At 47.3% G+C, this 13,238-nt stretch overlaps 1 protein-coding gene across 4 annotated transcripts in view; it reads left to right on the top strand.

Annotated features, from left to right (window-relative positions):
• LOC149309459 (phosphatidylinositol N-acetylglucosaminyltransferase subunit A-like) overlaps positions 1-13,238 on the top strand; it is a 28,644-nt gene that overhangs the window by 6,223 nt on the left and 9,183 nt on the right. For 2 of the 4 annotated variants that reach the window (XM_089532499.1, XM_089532500.1), the window contains exons 4-5: positions 4,761-4,893; positions 9,602-9,808. In XM_089532499.1, coding sequence (XP_089388625.1) covers positions 4,761-4,893; positions 9,602-9,808 — 340 coding nt within the window. Of the gene's footprint in view, positions 1-4,760; positions 4,894-9,601; positions 9,813-13,238 lie in introns of all 4 variants that reach the window. The other 2 variants (XM_089532501.1, XM_089532502.1) reach the window with 1 other exon arrangement.

Genomic DNA, 13,238 nt, shown 5'->3' with positions numbered 1-13,238 from the left:
GGCTATTTCTTTGTCCTCTTCTCTTTGGGGTTGCCTGCGAAACTTGTAGGGCAACTCCCAGAACTGGTTTCTTAAGGTTTAAATCTACCTTTTTCTATGACCAAGTCCAGTAGGGCTGGCTGGCTACGTGGTCAGCTCGCTTTTAGGTTAAAGGCGGTTTGCGATGGGGTCAGTCAGGGGTCATGATTTTTGATCGCTTGGCACCCAAAATTTATATAAAACCAAACTCGGTAACATAGTGTAGGATGTAAATATTTTAATAATAGCACAGTGTATTTCATCCTATAAAGTCAGTGAGGTTTAGTGATTTGAGCAGGGCCGGCTCTACCATATAGGCAACCTAGGCAGCTGACTGGGGCGCAAAATTGGAGGGGGGGCGGCATGGTAAGGAGGCCAGAGAGAGCCAGGGAGAAGTCCCAGAAGTCTCTCCCCCTCCCCCAAGAAGTGCGAGTCGCAGGAGGAAGAGAAGAGAGGCTGGGAGGGAAAAGACTTGGAGGCACCCAAAAACAATAAGAGCCTCCTCCTCCTCCCTGGAAGGTGGGGGGAGGGTGCCAGGTCTGTAGCTGAGCCCCGGGGCTCCCAACTGTAGGGGGCCCCAAAGATCAAGAGAGCCTCAGAAAGTGCTGAAAGCAGCAGAAAGCTACTTTCTGGCCCTTCACGGGGCTGCGAGAGAGAAGGAGGCAGAGGGACAAAGGGCTCAGCTGCAGCGGAAACTAAAGCCAGGGGCCTGCGCTACCATTCCCTCCCCGAAAAAGACCCTCTCTTTCCCACAATTAGCCCCAGCTGGGTGATCCTGAGGGGCGGGAACGGCAGGCCTGGCACCAGCCCTGGAGAGGCTCAGCAGGAGCCAGCCGGCCGGCCTCCCTCCCTCCCTCCCTCTCTCTCTTTTTCCTTCTCCCTTCTTTCCTTTTACTCTCTCCTTCCTTCTCCATCTCTCTTTCCTTCCTCTTTTCTTTCCTTTCTCTCTCTCTCCTTCCTCCCTTCTTTCCCTTTCTCGCTCTTTCTCTCTTTCTTTCCCCCTCTCTCTTCCTCTTTTCTTCCCTTCCCTTCCTTTTTCTTACTCTTTCTCCTTTCTTCATTCCTCCTCTCTCTTTCCTTCCTTCTCCGCAGCATCCAGGATCGCAGGGGATGTGACCTCAAGACCCCTCGCTTCCCCAGACCTTTCGGAATTCCCTCCTGGACAGAAGGTTGGACTGAAGGACAGGTCCTGGGAAAAGGAGGACGTGTCTGGTCACCCTGTTCCCTCATCCTTGGTGCATAGGGCATGGAAGAAATATGTAGGACAGAATCAAATAAAAGCTCAAAACACACATATAAAATATAAATGCCTGCTCCTTAATCATGCTCAGAGTGGGGGACCTTTTGGAATTCCTTCCTGGGCAGAAGGTTGGAATGGAGGACAGGCCCCTGGGAAAAGAGGACATGTCTGGTCAGACTTAGGCTGTATCTACACTGGAGAAATCACTTGGTTTGGCACAGCTTTCACGCTTTCCTGGCTCTAGGCAATGGAATTCTGGGAGTTGGGCCCACAATGAACTCCCAGAATGCCATAGCCTTGAGCCAGGATGCTTAAAAGTAGGCTTCACATATCCTGCCTGGGGGCGGGACTTTCCCGATTTGGGGCGGGTCCGCACGGTCCCGCCCCGGTTTGGCCCCGCCCCCGGGACTCCCCCCCCCCAGCGAGTCCTGCAGGCTTGGCTGGGGCTTGGAGGACGGCTGTCTTCCAAGCCCTAGCCATGCCCTGGGGGCTCCTCCGCGATCGCAGAGTCCTCCAGGCTTGGCTGGGGCTTGGAGGACGGCTGCCTTCCAAGCCCTAGCCATGCCCTGGGGCTCCTCCGCGATCGTGGAGTCCTCCAGGCTTGGCTGGGGCTTGGAGGACGGCTGTCTTCCAAGCCCCAGCCATGCCCTGGGAGCTCCTCCGCGATCGCGGAGTCCTCCAGGCTTGGCTGGGGCTTGGAGGACGGCTGAAGCCAAGCCCCAAACCTCTGCCTGGCTGCCTCCGTCTCTGGGGGGGGGAAATCCCGGGGGTGGGGGCAAAACGGCGACGGAGGCAGCCAGGCAGGGGTTTGGGGCTTGGCTTCAGCGAGGCCCCATTCCCTTGCCTGGCTTCCTCTGTTGGCGACGGAGGCAGCCAGGCAGGGGAAAGAGCCTTTCCTCTTTCTCCTCCTCCTCTTCTTCTGCCTCCTTTTTTTCCTCCCCTTCTTCCTCCTCCTCTTCTTCTTCTTTCTCCTCCTCTTCCTCCCCTTCTTCTTCATCTTTTCCTCCTCTTCTTCTTCCTCCTCTCCTCCTCCTCTTCTTCCTCCCCTTCTTCCTCTTCCTTCTTCCTCCTTTTCCTCCTCTTCTTCATCTTCTTCCTCCTCCTCTTCTTCTCCATCTCTTCTTCTCCTCCTCCTCTTCCTCCCCTTCTTCCTCCCCTTCTTCCTCTTCCTTCTTCCTCCCTTTCCTCCTCTTCTTCATCTTCTTTCTCCTCCTCTTCTTCTCCATCTCTTCTTCTCCTCCTCCCCTTCTTCCTCTTCTTCTTCCTCTTCCTTCTTCCTCCTTTTCCTCCTCTTCGTCATCTTCTTCCTCCTCTTCTTCTCCATCTCTTCTTGTCCTCCTCCTCTTCCTCCCCTTCTTCCCCTTCCTTCTTCCTCCTTTCCCTCCTCTTCTTCATCTTCTTTCTCCTCCTCTTCTTCTCCATCTCTTCTTCTTCTCCTCCTCTTCCTCCCCTTCTTCCTCCCCTTCTTCCTCTTCCTTCTTCCTCCTTTTCCTCCTCTTCTTCATCTTCTTTCTCCTCCTCTTCTTCTCCATCTCTTCTTCTCCTCCTCCTCTTCCTCCCCTTCTTCCTCCTCCTCTTCTTCTTCTCCTCTTCCTCCTCCTCTGCCTTTTCCACTCTTCCTCCTCTTCAATGCCCAAATATGCTGGGGGATGGCTCTACTACAGGGGTCGGCAACCTCCAGCCCGTGGGCTGGATGCAGCCCGCAGAGACCTTTCGGCTGGCCCCTGCCCACTCCTGCCGCCGCCGCTGCTGATTGCGGCTTTTCGCCGCTCCGGGCGCCGCCATTTTATTTCTCAAAATGGTGGCAAAGTCTTGCGTGACCTTTCCCGTGGTCGCGCAAGACTTCACTGCCATTTTGAAAAACAAAATGGCGGCGGCCTAGAGGTGAAGTCTCGCGCGACCATGGGAAAGGTTGCGCGAGATGACGGCCTCTAGGAGGCCCACTGCGGTCGCCGGGGCCCTGCTACAGGGCTCCGGCAGTGGCAGCGGGCCTCTGGGAGGCCTGTTGCGGTGGCTGGGACCCTGCAACAGGGCTCCGGCGGTGGCAGCGGGCCTCTGGGAGGCCCGATGCCGTCACTGGGGCCCTCCAACAGGGCTCCGGCAGCGGCAGCGGGCCTCTAGGACTTTTTTGCTGGCCTCTGACAGGGCCTGGGGCCCCGTTAGGGGCCAGCAAAGAGAAGGAGGCCTCCAGTGCTGGCGGCCCCTGCCGGCTTTTTTGCCAGCCTCTGACGGGGCCTGGGGCTCCATCAGGGGTCGGCAAAGAGGGGGAGGCCTCCAGCGCTGGCGGCCCCACCGGCTTTTTTGCCAGCCTCTGATGGGGCCTGGGGCCCCGTCAGAGGCCAGGAAAGAGGGGGAGGCCTCCAGTGCTGGCAGCCCCCGCCGGCTCTTTCCTGGCCTGTGACAGGGCCTGGGGCCCCGTCAGTGGCTGGCAAAGAGGAGGAGGCCTGGCCCCCGGAGGGTGGAAGCTCCGCCCCCGGCATGTGGCTCTGCCCCGGAGGGTGGAAGCTCCATCCCCGGCACGCGCCCCCGCCCCCAGAGGGTGGAAGCTCCACCCCCCGGCTTCGGCCCCCCAGTTGTCTGAGGGACAGCAACCCAGCCCCCGGCTCAAAAAGGTTGCCTACCCCTGCTCTAGTAAGAGGCTGAGTCACATGCTAGTTCCTAAAATGCTTTTTCATAATACCTTTTTGACCTCTTTCATGTACTTCTCTTAGGAGGTACCTAGTTAAGATATTAGGTTGTCTTTTTTTTACATGCACTTGTAGAGTTTGTCAAAATAAATAAATAAATATTTTATTCTCTTGTTCTGCCTTTGCTATTTGATAGAATTGCACAGACAATAAGAGGCTTTTAAGATACAGGTTTGTAATAGGATATGCAGAGTTAAGAGACAGGATATCTCAAACTTTATAGAATTAGTGCAGATAAATTAATTCAAAATGGCATCTAAAATGTTCATATCCTTCAGACTGTGAAGTCTGATATATATTAAATTGATAGCAGAATAAAAATGTTGATATAAAGGATTTTTTTTAAAAAGTCAATCTTTTTCTAATACTGGTGAAAGTGAGAAATAAAATGGTTGAAAATAGCAGCAGAGCTGTAATCTGGTGTGTGGATGATGCATTTATAAACATTATCTCAACTAATTCAGACATGAATGTATATAATTTCATTTTTCTATACTACGCTAATGGACAGATCCACTTGAAATTAAGCTTTTTAAAAATGCCTTTGAATGCAACATGAACATTGATTTTGAATAAACTTAATATTGATCATAGGTGCTATGATTAGTGGTAGATAAGAACTAAACCCTTTGAAACACATTGTACTTTGTTACTTTGTGCAATCCAATCACAATTACTTTAATATACATTTTAAAGACCTATATCCATAAACTTCTTGCATTAATATCGGGGAAACAAAAATGTTTAACTTTGGCTGTGATCATGCTCTATGTTAAGAATTCTTTTGTAAAGATGTATTTTCCATAACTATGCAGAGTTCATCTTCTGGGAGCTTTGGAACATCAGGATGTTCGGAATGTCTTGGTCCAGGGACAGATTTTTCTGAACACTTCTCTCACCGAAGCATTTTGCATGGCAATTGTAGAAGCTGCCAGTTGTGGGTTACAGGTAAAAGCCAGTGTTTTTATTTCATAGAGTTTAGTGTGACCATTCTCTTACACATATGTTATTAAAAGTTTTTGTTGGATTTGATATAGTAAAGCTTATAGCAGATCTATTGAAATGAGACTGCAGGTAACACGTGACAAACTTTAATCTGAATGCAAATTTGCTGCTGCATGGAGATTGTTTCTTTTCTGTATAAATTATGTAGGATTTTTCTGTATTTAGCTTACCCGTATTTTCTGGTGTATAAGACGACTGGGTGTATAAGACGACCAACTTTTCCAGTTAAAATATAGAGTTTGGGATATACTCACTGTATAAGACTACCCCTCTTCCAGAGCTCACCAAATACAAATTAAAAAACATCAGATTTGATTTCAATATGGTAATTTTAATTCAAATGACATGCAGGTACTTAGCAGGAAACCTTGTTGTATATAAACCCTGCTTGGATTGGTCAGCTCTCCCTGCTTGCCCAGCCCTCTCTGTCTCCAAGACTATCAGAGCGGTAGCTGCTTTCATACGATTGTCGCATACGATGAGGATGCGGCCGCGGCTGTTTTTGAGCTCCCCCCACCATATGCAGCGACTATAGATTCTCCAGTCCAGCTCAGAAGTTTCAGCACCTGCCCTATAAGAGTACACCCAGCGTATAAGACGACCCCCGACTTTTGAGAAGATTTTCCTGGGTTAGAAAGTAGTCTTATACGCCAGAAAATACAGTAGTTGTTTCAGGAGATCTTCTTCTAAAGAACATGGATTTGGCTTAAGTGGCTTAGTTATCTGCTGATTAGGCTCCTGTAATATGGTCTGAATGAAGCTGCCTTTGGAAAAAATTCAAAAATTACAGCTAATGTAAAATACAATGGCCAGACTGTTGGGTGTGACCTCAGATCATATTCCAACAACACTGACTTCTAGTTTGTTACCAAGCCCAATTCAAGATTTTGCTGATTTTCACCTACAAAACACTTAAATGCTTTGGAGCCAGAATATCTGAAAAATCATCTTCTCCCATATGCACATGGCTGGAGTTTGAGATCAGCAGCAGAAAACCTGTTGTATATCTGACCATCTCAAGAGGATTGATGAATACACAAGACAGGGCAGATAGGTGATAGCATATTGATTGTTGAACTGGACATGCCAGACTGGACCTGTCCCTAAAAGGCTTCTGTCAGGCAGCCTGTATGGCCTTTGAGTTTTAAAACCCATTTAGGCTTGCTTTTGGGAGTAATCATGCTTTCCTGTAGTTTGTTAGACAAGGGAAAGGAAAAGCCAAGCATAGTCAGACACATATTCTAGACTTTAGGAAAGCTGATTTCAGTAAACTTAGGGCAATACTGGGTGTGATCCCATGGTCAGGAATAGTAAAAGAGAAGGGAGTTCAGGGCGGATGGGAGTTTCTCAAAAGGGAGACACTGAGGGCACAGTTCCAGTGAGGAGGAAAAATGGGAGGTGTCCCACGAAGCCAGGATAGATGACTAAAGAACTTTGTCCTGAGCAAAGTTTTAAAAGGGACATGTATAAGTAATGGAAAAGGGGGGAAATAACCAAGGAGGAATTCAAGCAAATAGCCAGCTTGTGTTGTGCAAAAGTCAGAAAAGCTAAAGCAGGGAACAACTTCAAGCATTCTAGAGAGGTTAAAAACATTGAAAAGGGCTATTTTGGTTATGTCTGTAAGAAAAGGAAGAAGAGGGAAATGGAACGGCCATTGTGCGGAGAATGGGATAGTGAAAAGGCAGAACTAGTCAACACCTACTTTACTTCAGTCGTCTCATAATAGGAAGAGTGCTCAACCTGAGGGAAACGGAGCAGATGATGCAGTAGGAGAAATGCAGCACAGAATAATAATAATTATTATTATTAACCTTTATTTATAAAGCGCTGTAAATTTACACAGCGCTGTACATACAATCTTTTTAATTGGATGGTTCCCTGCCCTCAGGCTTACAATCTAAAAAGACACGACACAAAAGGAGAAGGGAGTGGTGGAGGGGAAGGGGCCTCTATAGTAGGATAATACATATAAAATACATAGCAATACAGGAAATGATTAAATAAAACAGACCACAAAAGAACATCAAATAGCGAGGGAATAAGTAAAGAGGTAGTACAGTGTGCCCGCGTTTTACGCAGGCTCGCCATACGCGGCTTTCAGCATACGCTGAAAGCCATGCCGGAAGAGCCTGTCACACGCCTCAGTAGAATTAATGTGGTGTGTGCCCGTGGCGTGCACGTGCCACTGCATGCTGCAGGCACAAGCTCCATTACTTCCTATGGTGCTCCAGCATAAGCTGATTTCCCCTTATGTGATCCCAGCGTAAGGGGAGGGCCCACTGTACAGGAATAACTGGTTAATCTAAATGATTTCAAGTCTCTAGGGGCAGATGAAGTACACCCAAGGGCATTAAAGGAACTAGCAGAGGTAATCTCATAGCCACCGGCAAAAATCTTTTTGAATTTCTGGAGAACAGGAGAAATCCCACCAGACTGATGGAGGGCAAATGTTGTCCAACTATTCTAAAAGGGGAAAAAGTGGACCCAAAAAAATTACTGCCCACTTAACCTGATATCAGTTCTAGAGCAGCTTGTTAAACAGAGAGTCTGTAAGCATTTAGAAAGGAATGGCATAATTGCAAGAAGTTAACATGAATTTCTCAAACCAAGACATGCCAGATTAAACTTATCTTTTTTTTTTTGATAAACTGACCAGCCTGGTAGATAAAGGGAATGCTGTGGATGTAGCATATCTTGATTTCAGTAAGACCTTTGACAAGGTCCCCCACAATATTCTTGCAAACAAGCTAGTAAAATTTCGGCTAGACAATGCAACCTTTAGGTGGATTTGTACTTGCTTGACTGACTGAATCCAAAGGGTGTTCAGTAAAGTCTACTCTTCAGAGAAGTGATCAGAGGGGTGCCACTGGGTTCTATCCTGGGCCCAGTGCTATTCAATATCTTTATCAATGACTTGGATAAAAAAATAGAATTTCAAATCAAATTATTTTGATTTGATCCAGATAAAAGTGTATTTCAGCCATCCCTTCCATTTCGTTTCCAGTAGTTTTTCTCGTGAAAGTTTTTGCATTTTGGTAATATCCCAGAAGACAAGATCAAAATTCAAAATGACCTGAACAAATTAGAAAGCTGGGCCAAAACTAACAAAATGTATTTCAACAGAGAGAAATGTGAGATACTATGCTTAGGGTGAAAAAACAAAATGCAGATATAGGATGGGGGACACCTGGTTTGACAACAGTACATGTGAAAGGGGTCTAGGAGTCCGCGTAGACAGCAGTGTATATGTGAGTCAACAGTGTGATGCAGCAGCTAAAAAAAGCCAGTACAATTCTTGGCAACATCACATATAATGTCTAGATTGAGGGGAAAAAAATAGTACCATTCTATTCTACTTTGGTCAGGCCTCACCTGAAATACTGTGTCCAGTTCTGGGTACCACAGTTCAAAAAGGATGTTGACAAGTTGGTGTGTGTCCACAGGAGGGCAACCATGAGATGAAGCAGATGAGCCAAAAGAAGCAGCCCAAGGCCGCTCCAGCTGCAATTGGCTCGAGCCCACTGAGACCACATGGCCCACGCCCAAAGCTTGCTGCTACCTCAAAACCAAAGGAATCGGTTTTAAACTGCTCTTTTTTGCTCTGGTCCTTTGTATCTGAGCCTGGCTTCACGGCGGCTTCAGGCCGTGTTAGGGGTGCGTTGGGTAAATGCCATGCCCTCAGTGTGGCCTGAAGCTGCTTTATTTGGCCATTGTCTTTTGGGCCCCAAATGGCAAAGGGTGTGGAAACCATGCCCTATCAAGAGCGACTTAGGGATCTGGGTATGTTTAGCCTGGACAAGAGAAGTTTAAGAGGTGATATGATAGCTGTGTTTAAATATTTGAAGGGATATTGTATTGAGGATGGAGCAACCTTTTCCCCCCTGTTGCTGTAGAGAATAGGACACAGAGCAATGCACGACAGGAAAAGAGATTCCACCTAACCATTAGGAAGAACTTCCTGACAGTAAGAGCTGTTCAATAGTGGGACATATTCCCTTGGAATTTGGTGGAGTCTCCTATGGAGGTTTTTAAACAGCAGCTGGATGGCCATTTGTCAGAGATGCTTTGATTCTGTGTTCCTGCATAGCAGGGGGTTGGACATGATAACACTTGAGGTCTCTTCCAACTCTATGGATCTATGAAATAATTTTAATGTCTTTATAAAATAAAATGTGGTAATGTATTGTAAATTTGAGGGAGGAAAGAAAGAAAGAAAGAAAGAAAGAAAGAAAGAAAGAAAGAAAGTGCCAACAAGCAACAGTTTTGAGTCTGAGGGTCTGCTTCAGGGAGGGGATATTTTGACCACCCCATAATCCCTGGCCATTGGCTATGTTGGGTAGGACACAGAGGAGGAGGAATCCAAGAACACCTGAAGAATCACGTGTTGCCTAGCCTGATTTTATCATAGTTGTTGTGTTATGAAGCTTTTTGTGTAAATTTTGGCCATTTATATAGTATCAAATCAAACTACCTCACAGTTTTGTTGTGATGATAAAGTGAAGCCATGTCTGACACCCAGCTGAAGGCTAGGATAACGTTTTTATGTGAAAAATAACATCCCTTCTCTTAGATGAAATAAACATTTCTATACAGTCTTGTTGATGTTTTTATTTATCATTGGTCTTAGAACATAATTTTCTTTTTGTCTTAGGTGGTAAGCACAAAAGTTGGTGGGATTCCTGAAGTGCTGCCAGATGATCTTATAATCTTGTGTGAACCTTCAGTGAATTCTCTGTGTAATGGATTGGAAAAAGCTATTGGCCAGTTGAAATCAGGATCACTTCTGTCTCCTGAAATCATACATAGCAAAGTTAAACCTTTCTATACTTGGAGAAATGTTGCACAGAGAACTGAAAAAGTAGGTAAATTTAATTTTTTGAAACTTATGTAGCAATTTACATCTTTTAAAGCTTCAGGTTAGTGAATTCAACAAAGCCATCTGAGTATTTTACAGAGTTGGAGAGAAATAGAGTTATAAAGGTTATCCATTTTATGTAACACCTTGTTTTAACATACTGCTAACTAAAGTAAGGCGTGGTACAGACCGGCGCTTTGTGCTGGCCTGGCCATGTACTAGGATCCACACGGGGGCCACCATGATGACGTCACGCACGCGCCTTGCCCAAATGGTGCGGCACGTACGTGACATCTCTGCACCACCCCAGGCCACTTACGACAGCCTGGCTGCAGTGCAGGAAGGAGCTCCGAAACAGAGCTTCTTTTGGGCATGCGCATCGTTCCCACAGCAACCAAACGGCTGCGGGAACGATCCTGCGGAGAAAGGGGTCAGGCGGCTCCTTTCTCCCATTGCTCTGGCTCCCAAGGTGTCCAGGGACATGAAGCCCCAAGGACACCCTTTTCTGCACCACAGTGAAGTGGCATTTTGCCGATTCTCCATGGTCCGGGAAAACTCTGGATTGGGGCCGCAGGGCTGTCGGTGAGGCTGCCCTGCCCCCAATCTGCTGCGAAAAGGGGCGCCACAGACCCGCCTCTTTGGGGCAGTCTGTACCATGCCTAAGTCTCCTGATTTATTGTGTTGATAGCAGACCTTTGTAACCCTTGTTGACACTTCCATACCTTGAAGCTTATTGATTTCTCTAAGTAGCTTTCTGTTTACTTCGTTAGTGGATTTTTTTTTCATATGTGAGTATCTTTTACTCAATTTGCTTAGCCTAGGGTCGATCCTACATGTAGCATTGTGTGCTGTAGGGTAGGGAATATGTGTATACAGTCTGAGTATATACAGTTTGGGGAAATTCAGCACAGAATAAGTAAAGAGATAGTATAGGAATACTTGGTTAATCTAAATGAATATAAGTCTCCAGGACCAGATGGACTACATCCAAGGATATTAAAAGAACTACAGATGTAATATTGGAGCTATTGGCAATAAGCTTTGAGAACTCCTAGAGAACAGAAGTAGTCCCAGCAGATTGCAGGAAGGCAAACATTGTCCCCATCTTCAATAAGGAGAAAAAAGAGGATCCCAACAATGCACGTCCAGTTAATCTGACATCAGTACCAGGAAAGATTCTAGAGATCATTAAACAGGAAGTCTGTGAACATCTAGAAGGCAATGCCATAATCACAAAAAGTCAACATGGGTTTCTGAGAGACAAATCATGCCAAACAAATCTGATCTCTCTCTCTCTCTCTTTTTTTTTAATAAAATTACCAGTTTGGTAGATGAAGGGAATGCTGTGGATATAGTATATCTTGATTTCAGTAAGGCCTGTGACAAGGTTCCCCGTTACATTCTTGCAAACAAGCTTGTAAAATGTGGGCTAGACGAGGTAATTGTTGCAGGATTTGAAATTGGTTAACCGGCCAACCCAAAGGGTGGTCAACAATGGCTCCTTTTCATCCTAGAGAGAAGTGATCAGTGGGGTGCCACAGGGGTCTGTCCTGGGCCCAGTGCTATTCAACATCTTTATCAATGATTTGGAAGACAGAATTGAGGGCATACTTATCAAATTTGCAGATGACACCAAATTTGGAGGAATAGCTAATACTCCAGAGGACGGGATCAAAATTCAAAATGGCCTTAATAGATTAGAAAGCTGGGCCAAAACTAACAAAATGAAATTAAACATGGAGAAATGTAAAGTACTGCACTTCGGGTGGGAAAATGAAACGTATAGATATAGGATGGGGGACACCTGGCTGAATGAAACTACATCTGAAAGGGATCTAGGAGTCCAAGTAGACCACAAGTAGAACATGAGTCAACAGTGTGATGGGGCAGCTAAAACGGTCAGTGTGATTTTAGGCTGCATCAATAGTAGTATAGTGTCTAAATCAGCGGTTCCCAATCTTTGTTGGGCCATGCCCCCCCTTGTGTCTGGAAGTCCTTCCAGGCAGCCCCCCTGATTGGTTGGGAGGCCAGGAAGGGTCAGGACTTCTGGCCGCCTGCAAGCCTCTGCGGCCTTTGCGGCTGGAAGTCTTGCCCCTTCCCAGCCTCCCAACCAATCGGGGGGCTGCCAGCCTGAAGAAGGGTTAGGACGTCTGGCCACTGGAAGTTCTGCTGCCTCCTCCTCTTCCTCACCCCTCCTCCTGGTTCTCCAGAGCCGGCCAGGCCTCCTCTGGCCTGTTGCCACCGCCGCCTTCTCCTCTTCCTCACCCCTCCTCCTCCTCCTCCAGCACCAGCCAGGCCTCCTCTGGCCTGCCATCGCCATCGCGCAGGGCTTCCGCTGCTGCCACTATGGCAGTGGCGGTGACAGCAGTCGCGTGGAGGAGGATGAGGGGAAAGAGGAGCAGGCGGCGGCGGCACCAGCACTGGCAGCCGCAGTCCTGTGCAATAGTGGCCGTGGCTGCAAGGAGGAGAAGGCAGCAGCAGCCCCAGCCCTGTGTGATGGTAGTGGCAGCAGTGGCGGCCGCGTGGTGGTGGTGGAGGAGGCAGCTCCAGGCCCGTATGAAGGTGGCAGTGGCAGTAGCAGCCGTGTGAATGAGGAGCAGGGCAGAGGAGGCATGGCCGCTAGGAGGAGGAGGAAGAGGAAGAGGAGGAGGGGTGAGTCCCAACCTGGCGACCCCTGAGATAGGGTTGTGACCCTCAGGTTTGGAACCCCTGATCTAGATCAAGGGAATTAATTGTGTCACTTTATTCTGCTTTGGTCAGGCCAACCTGGAAGACTGTGTCTAGTTCTGGGCACCACAATTCAAAAAGGATGTTGAGAAACTGGAGCGTGTCCAAAGGAGGGCGACTAAAATGATGAAGGGTCTGGAAACCATGCCCTATGAGGAACGACTTAGCGAGCTGGGGATGTTTAGCCTGGAGAAGAGAAGGTTAAGAGGTGATATGATAACCTTGTTTAACTATTTGAAGGGATATCATATTGAGGAGGGAGCAAGCTTGTTTTTTGCTGCTCCAAAGACTAGGACATGGAACAATGGACGCAAACTATAGGAAAAGAGTTTCCACCTGAACATTAAGAGGAACTTTCTGATAGTAAAGGCTGTCTGACAGTGGACTGCCTTGGAGTGTGATGAATTCTCCCTCCTTGGAGGTCTTTAAAAAGAGGCTGGATGGCCATCTGTTGGGTATGCTTTGATTGAGAGATCCTGCATGGCAGGGGATTGGATTGGATTGGATGGCCCTTGGTCTCTTCCAACTCTATGATTCTTTGATTCTATGAGTCTTCCTTATTTGGAATTCCAAGATCTGAAATATTCCAAAAACCAAAAAGTTTTTCATGAGTGGCTGATAGTGGCACCTTTGCTTTCTGATTGTTCAGTGTACACAAACTTTGGCCTGTTACAGACTGCCAAAATAAAGCTGCTTCGGGTCTCTT

This window comes from Sceloporus occidentalis, unplaced genomic scaffold (genome assembly GCF_023333645.1).
Source record: "Sceloporus occidentalis isolate IW3139 unplaced genomic scaffold, rSceOcc1.0.p SCAF_7, whole genome shotgun sequence".
In the NCBI taxonomy this organism is placed as follows: domain Eukaryota; kingdom Metazoa; phylum Chordata; class Lepidosauria; order Squamata; family Phrynosomatidae; genus Sceloporus; species Sceloporus occidentalis.
This window is presented reverse-complemented; position numbering and strand designations above follow the sequence as displayed.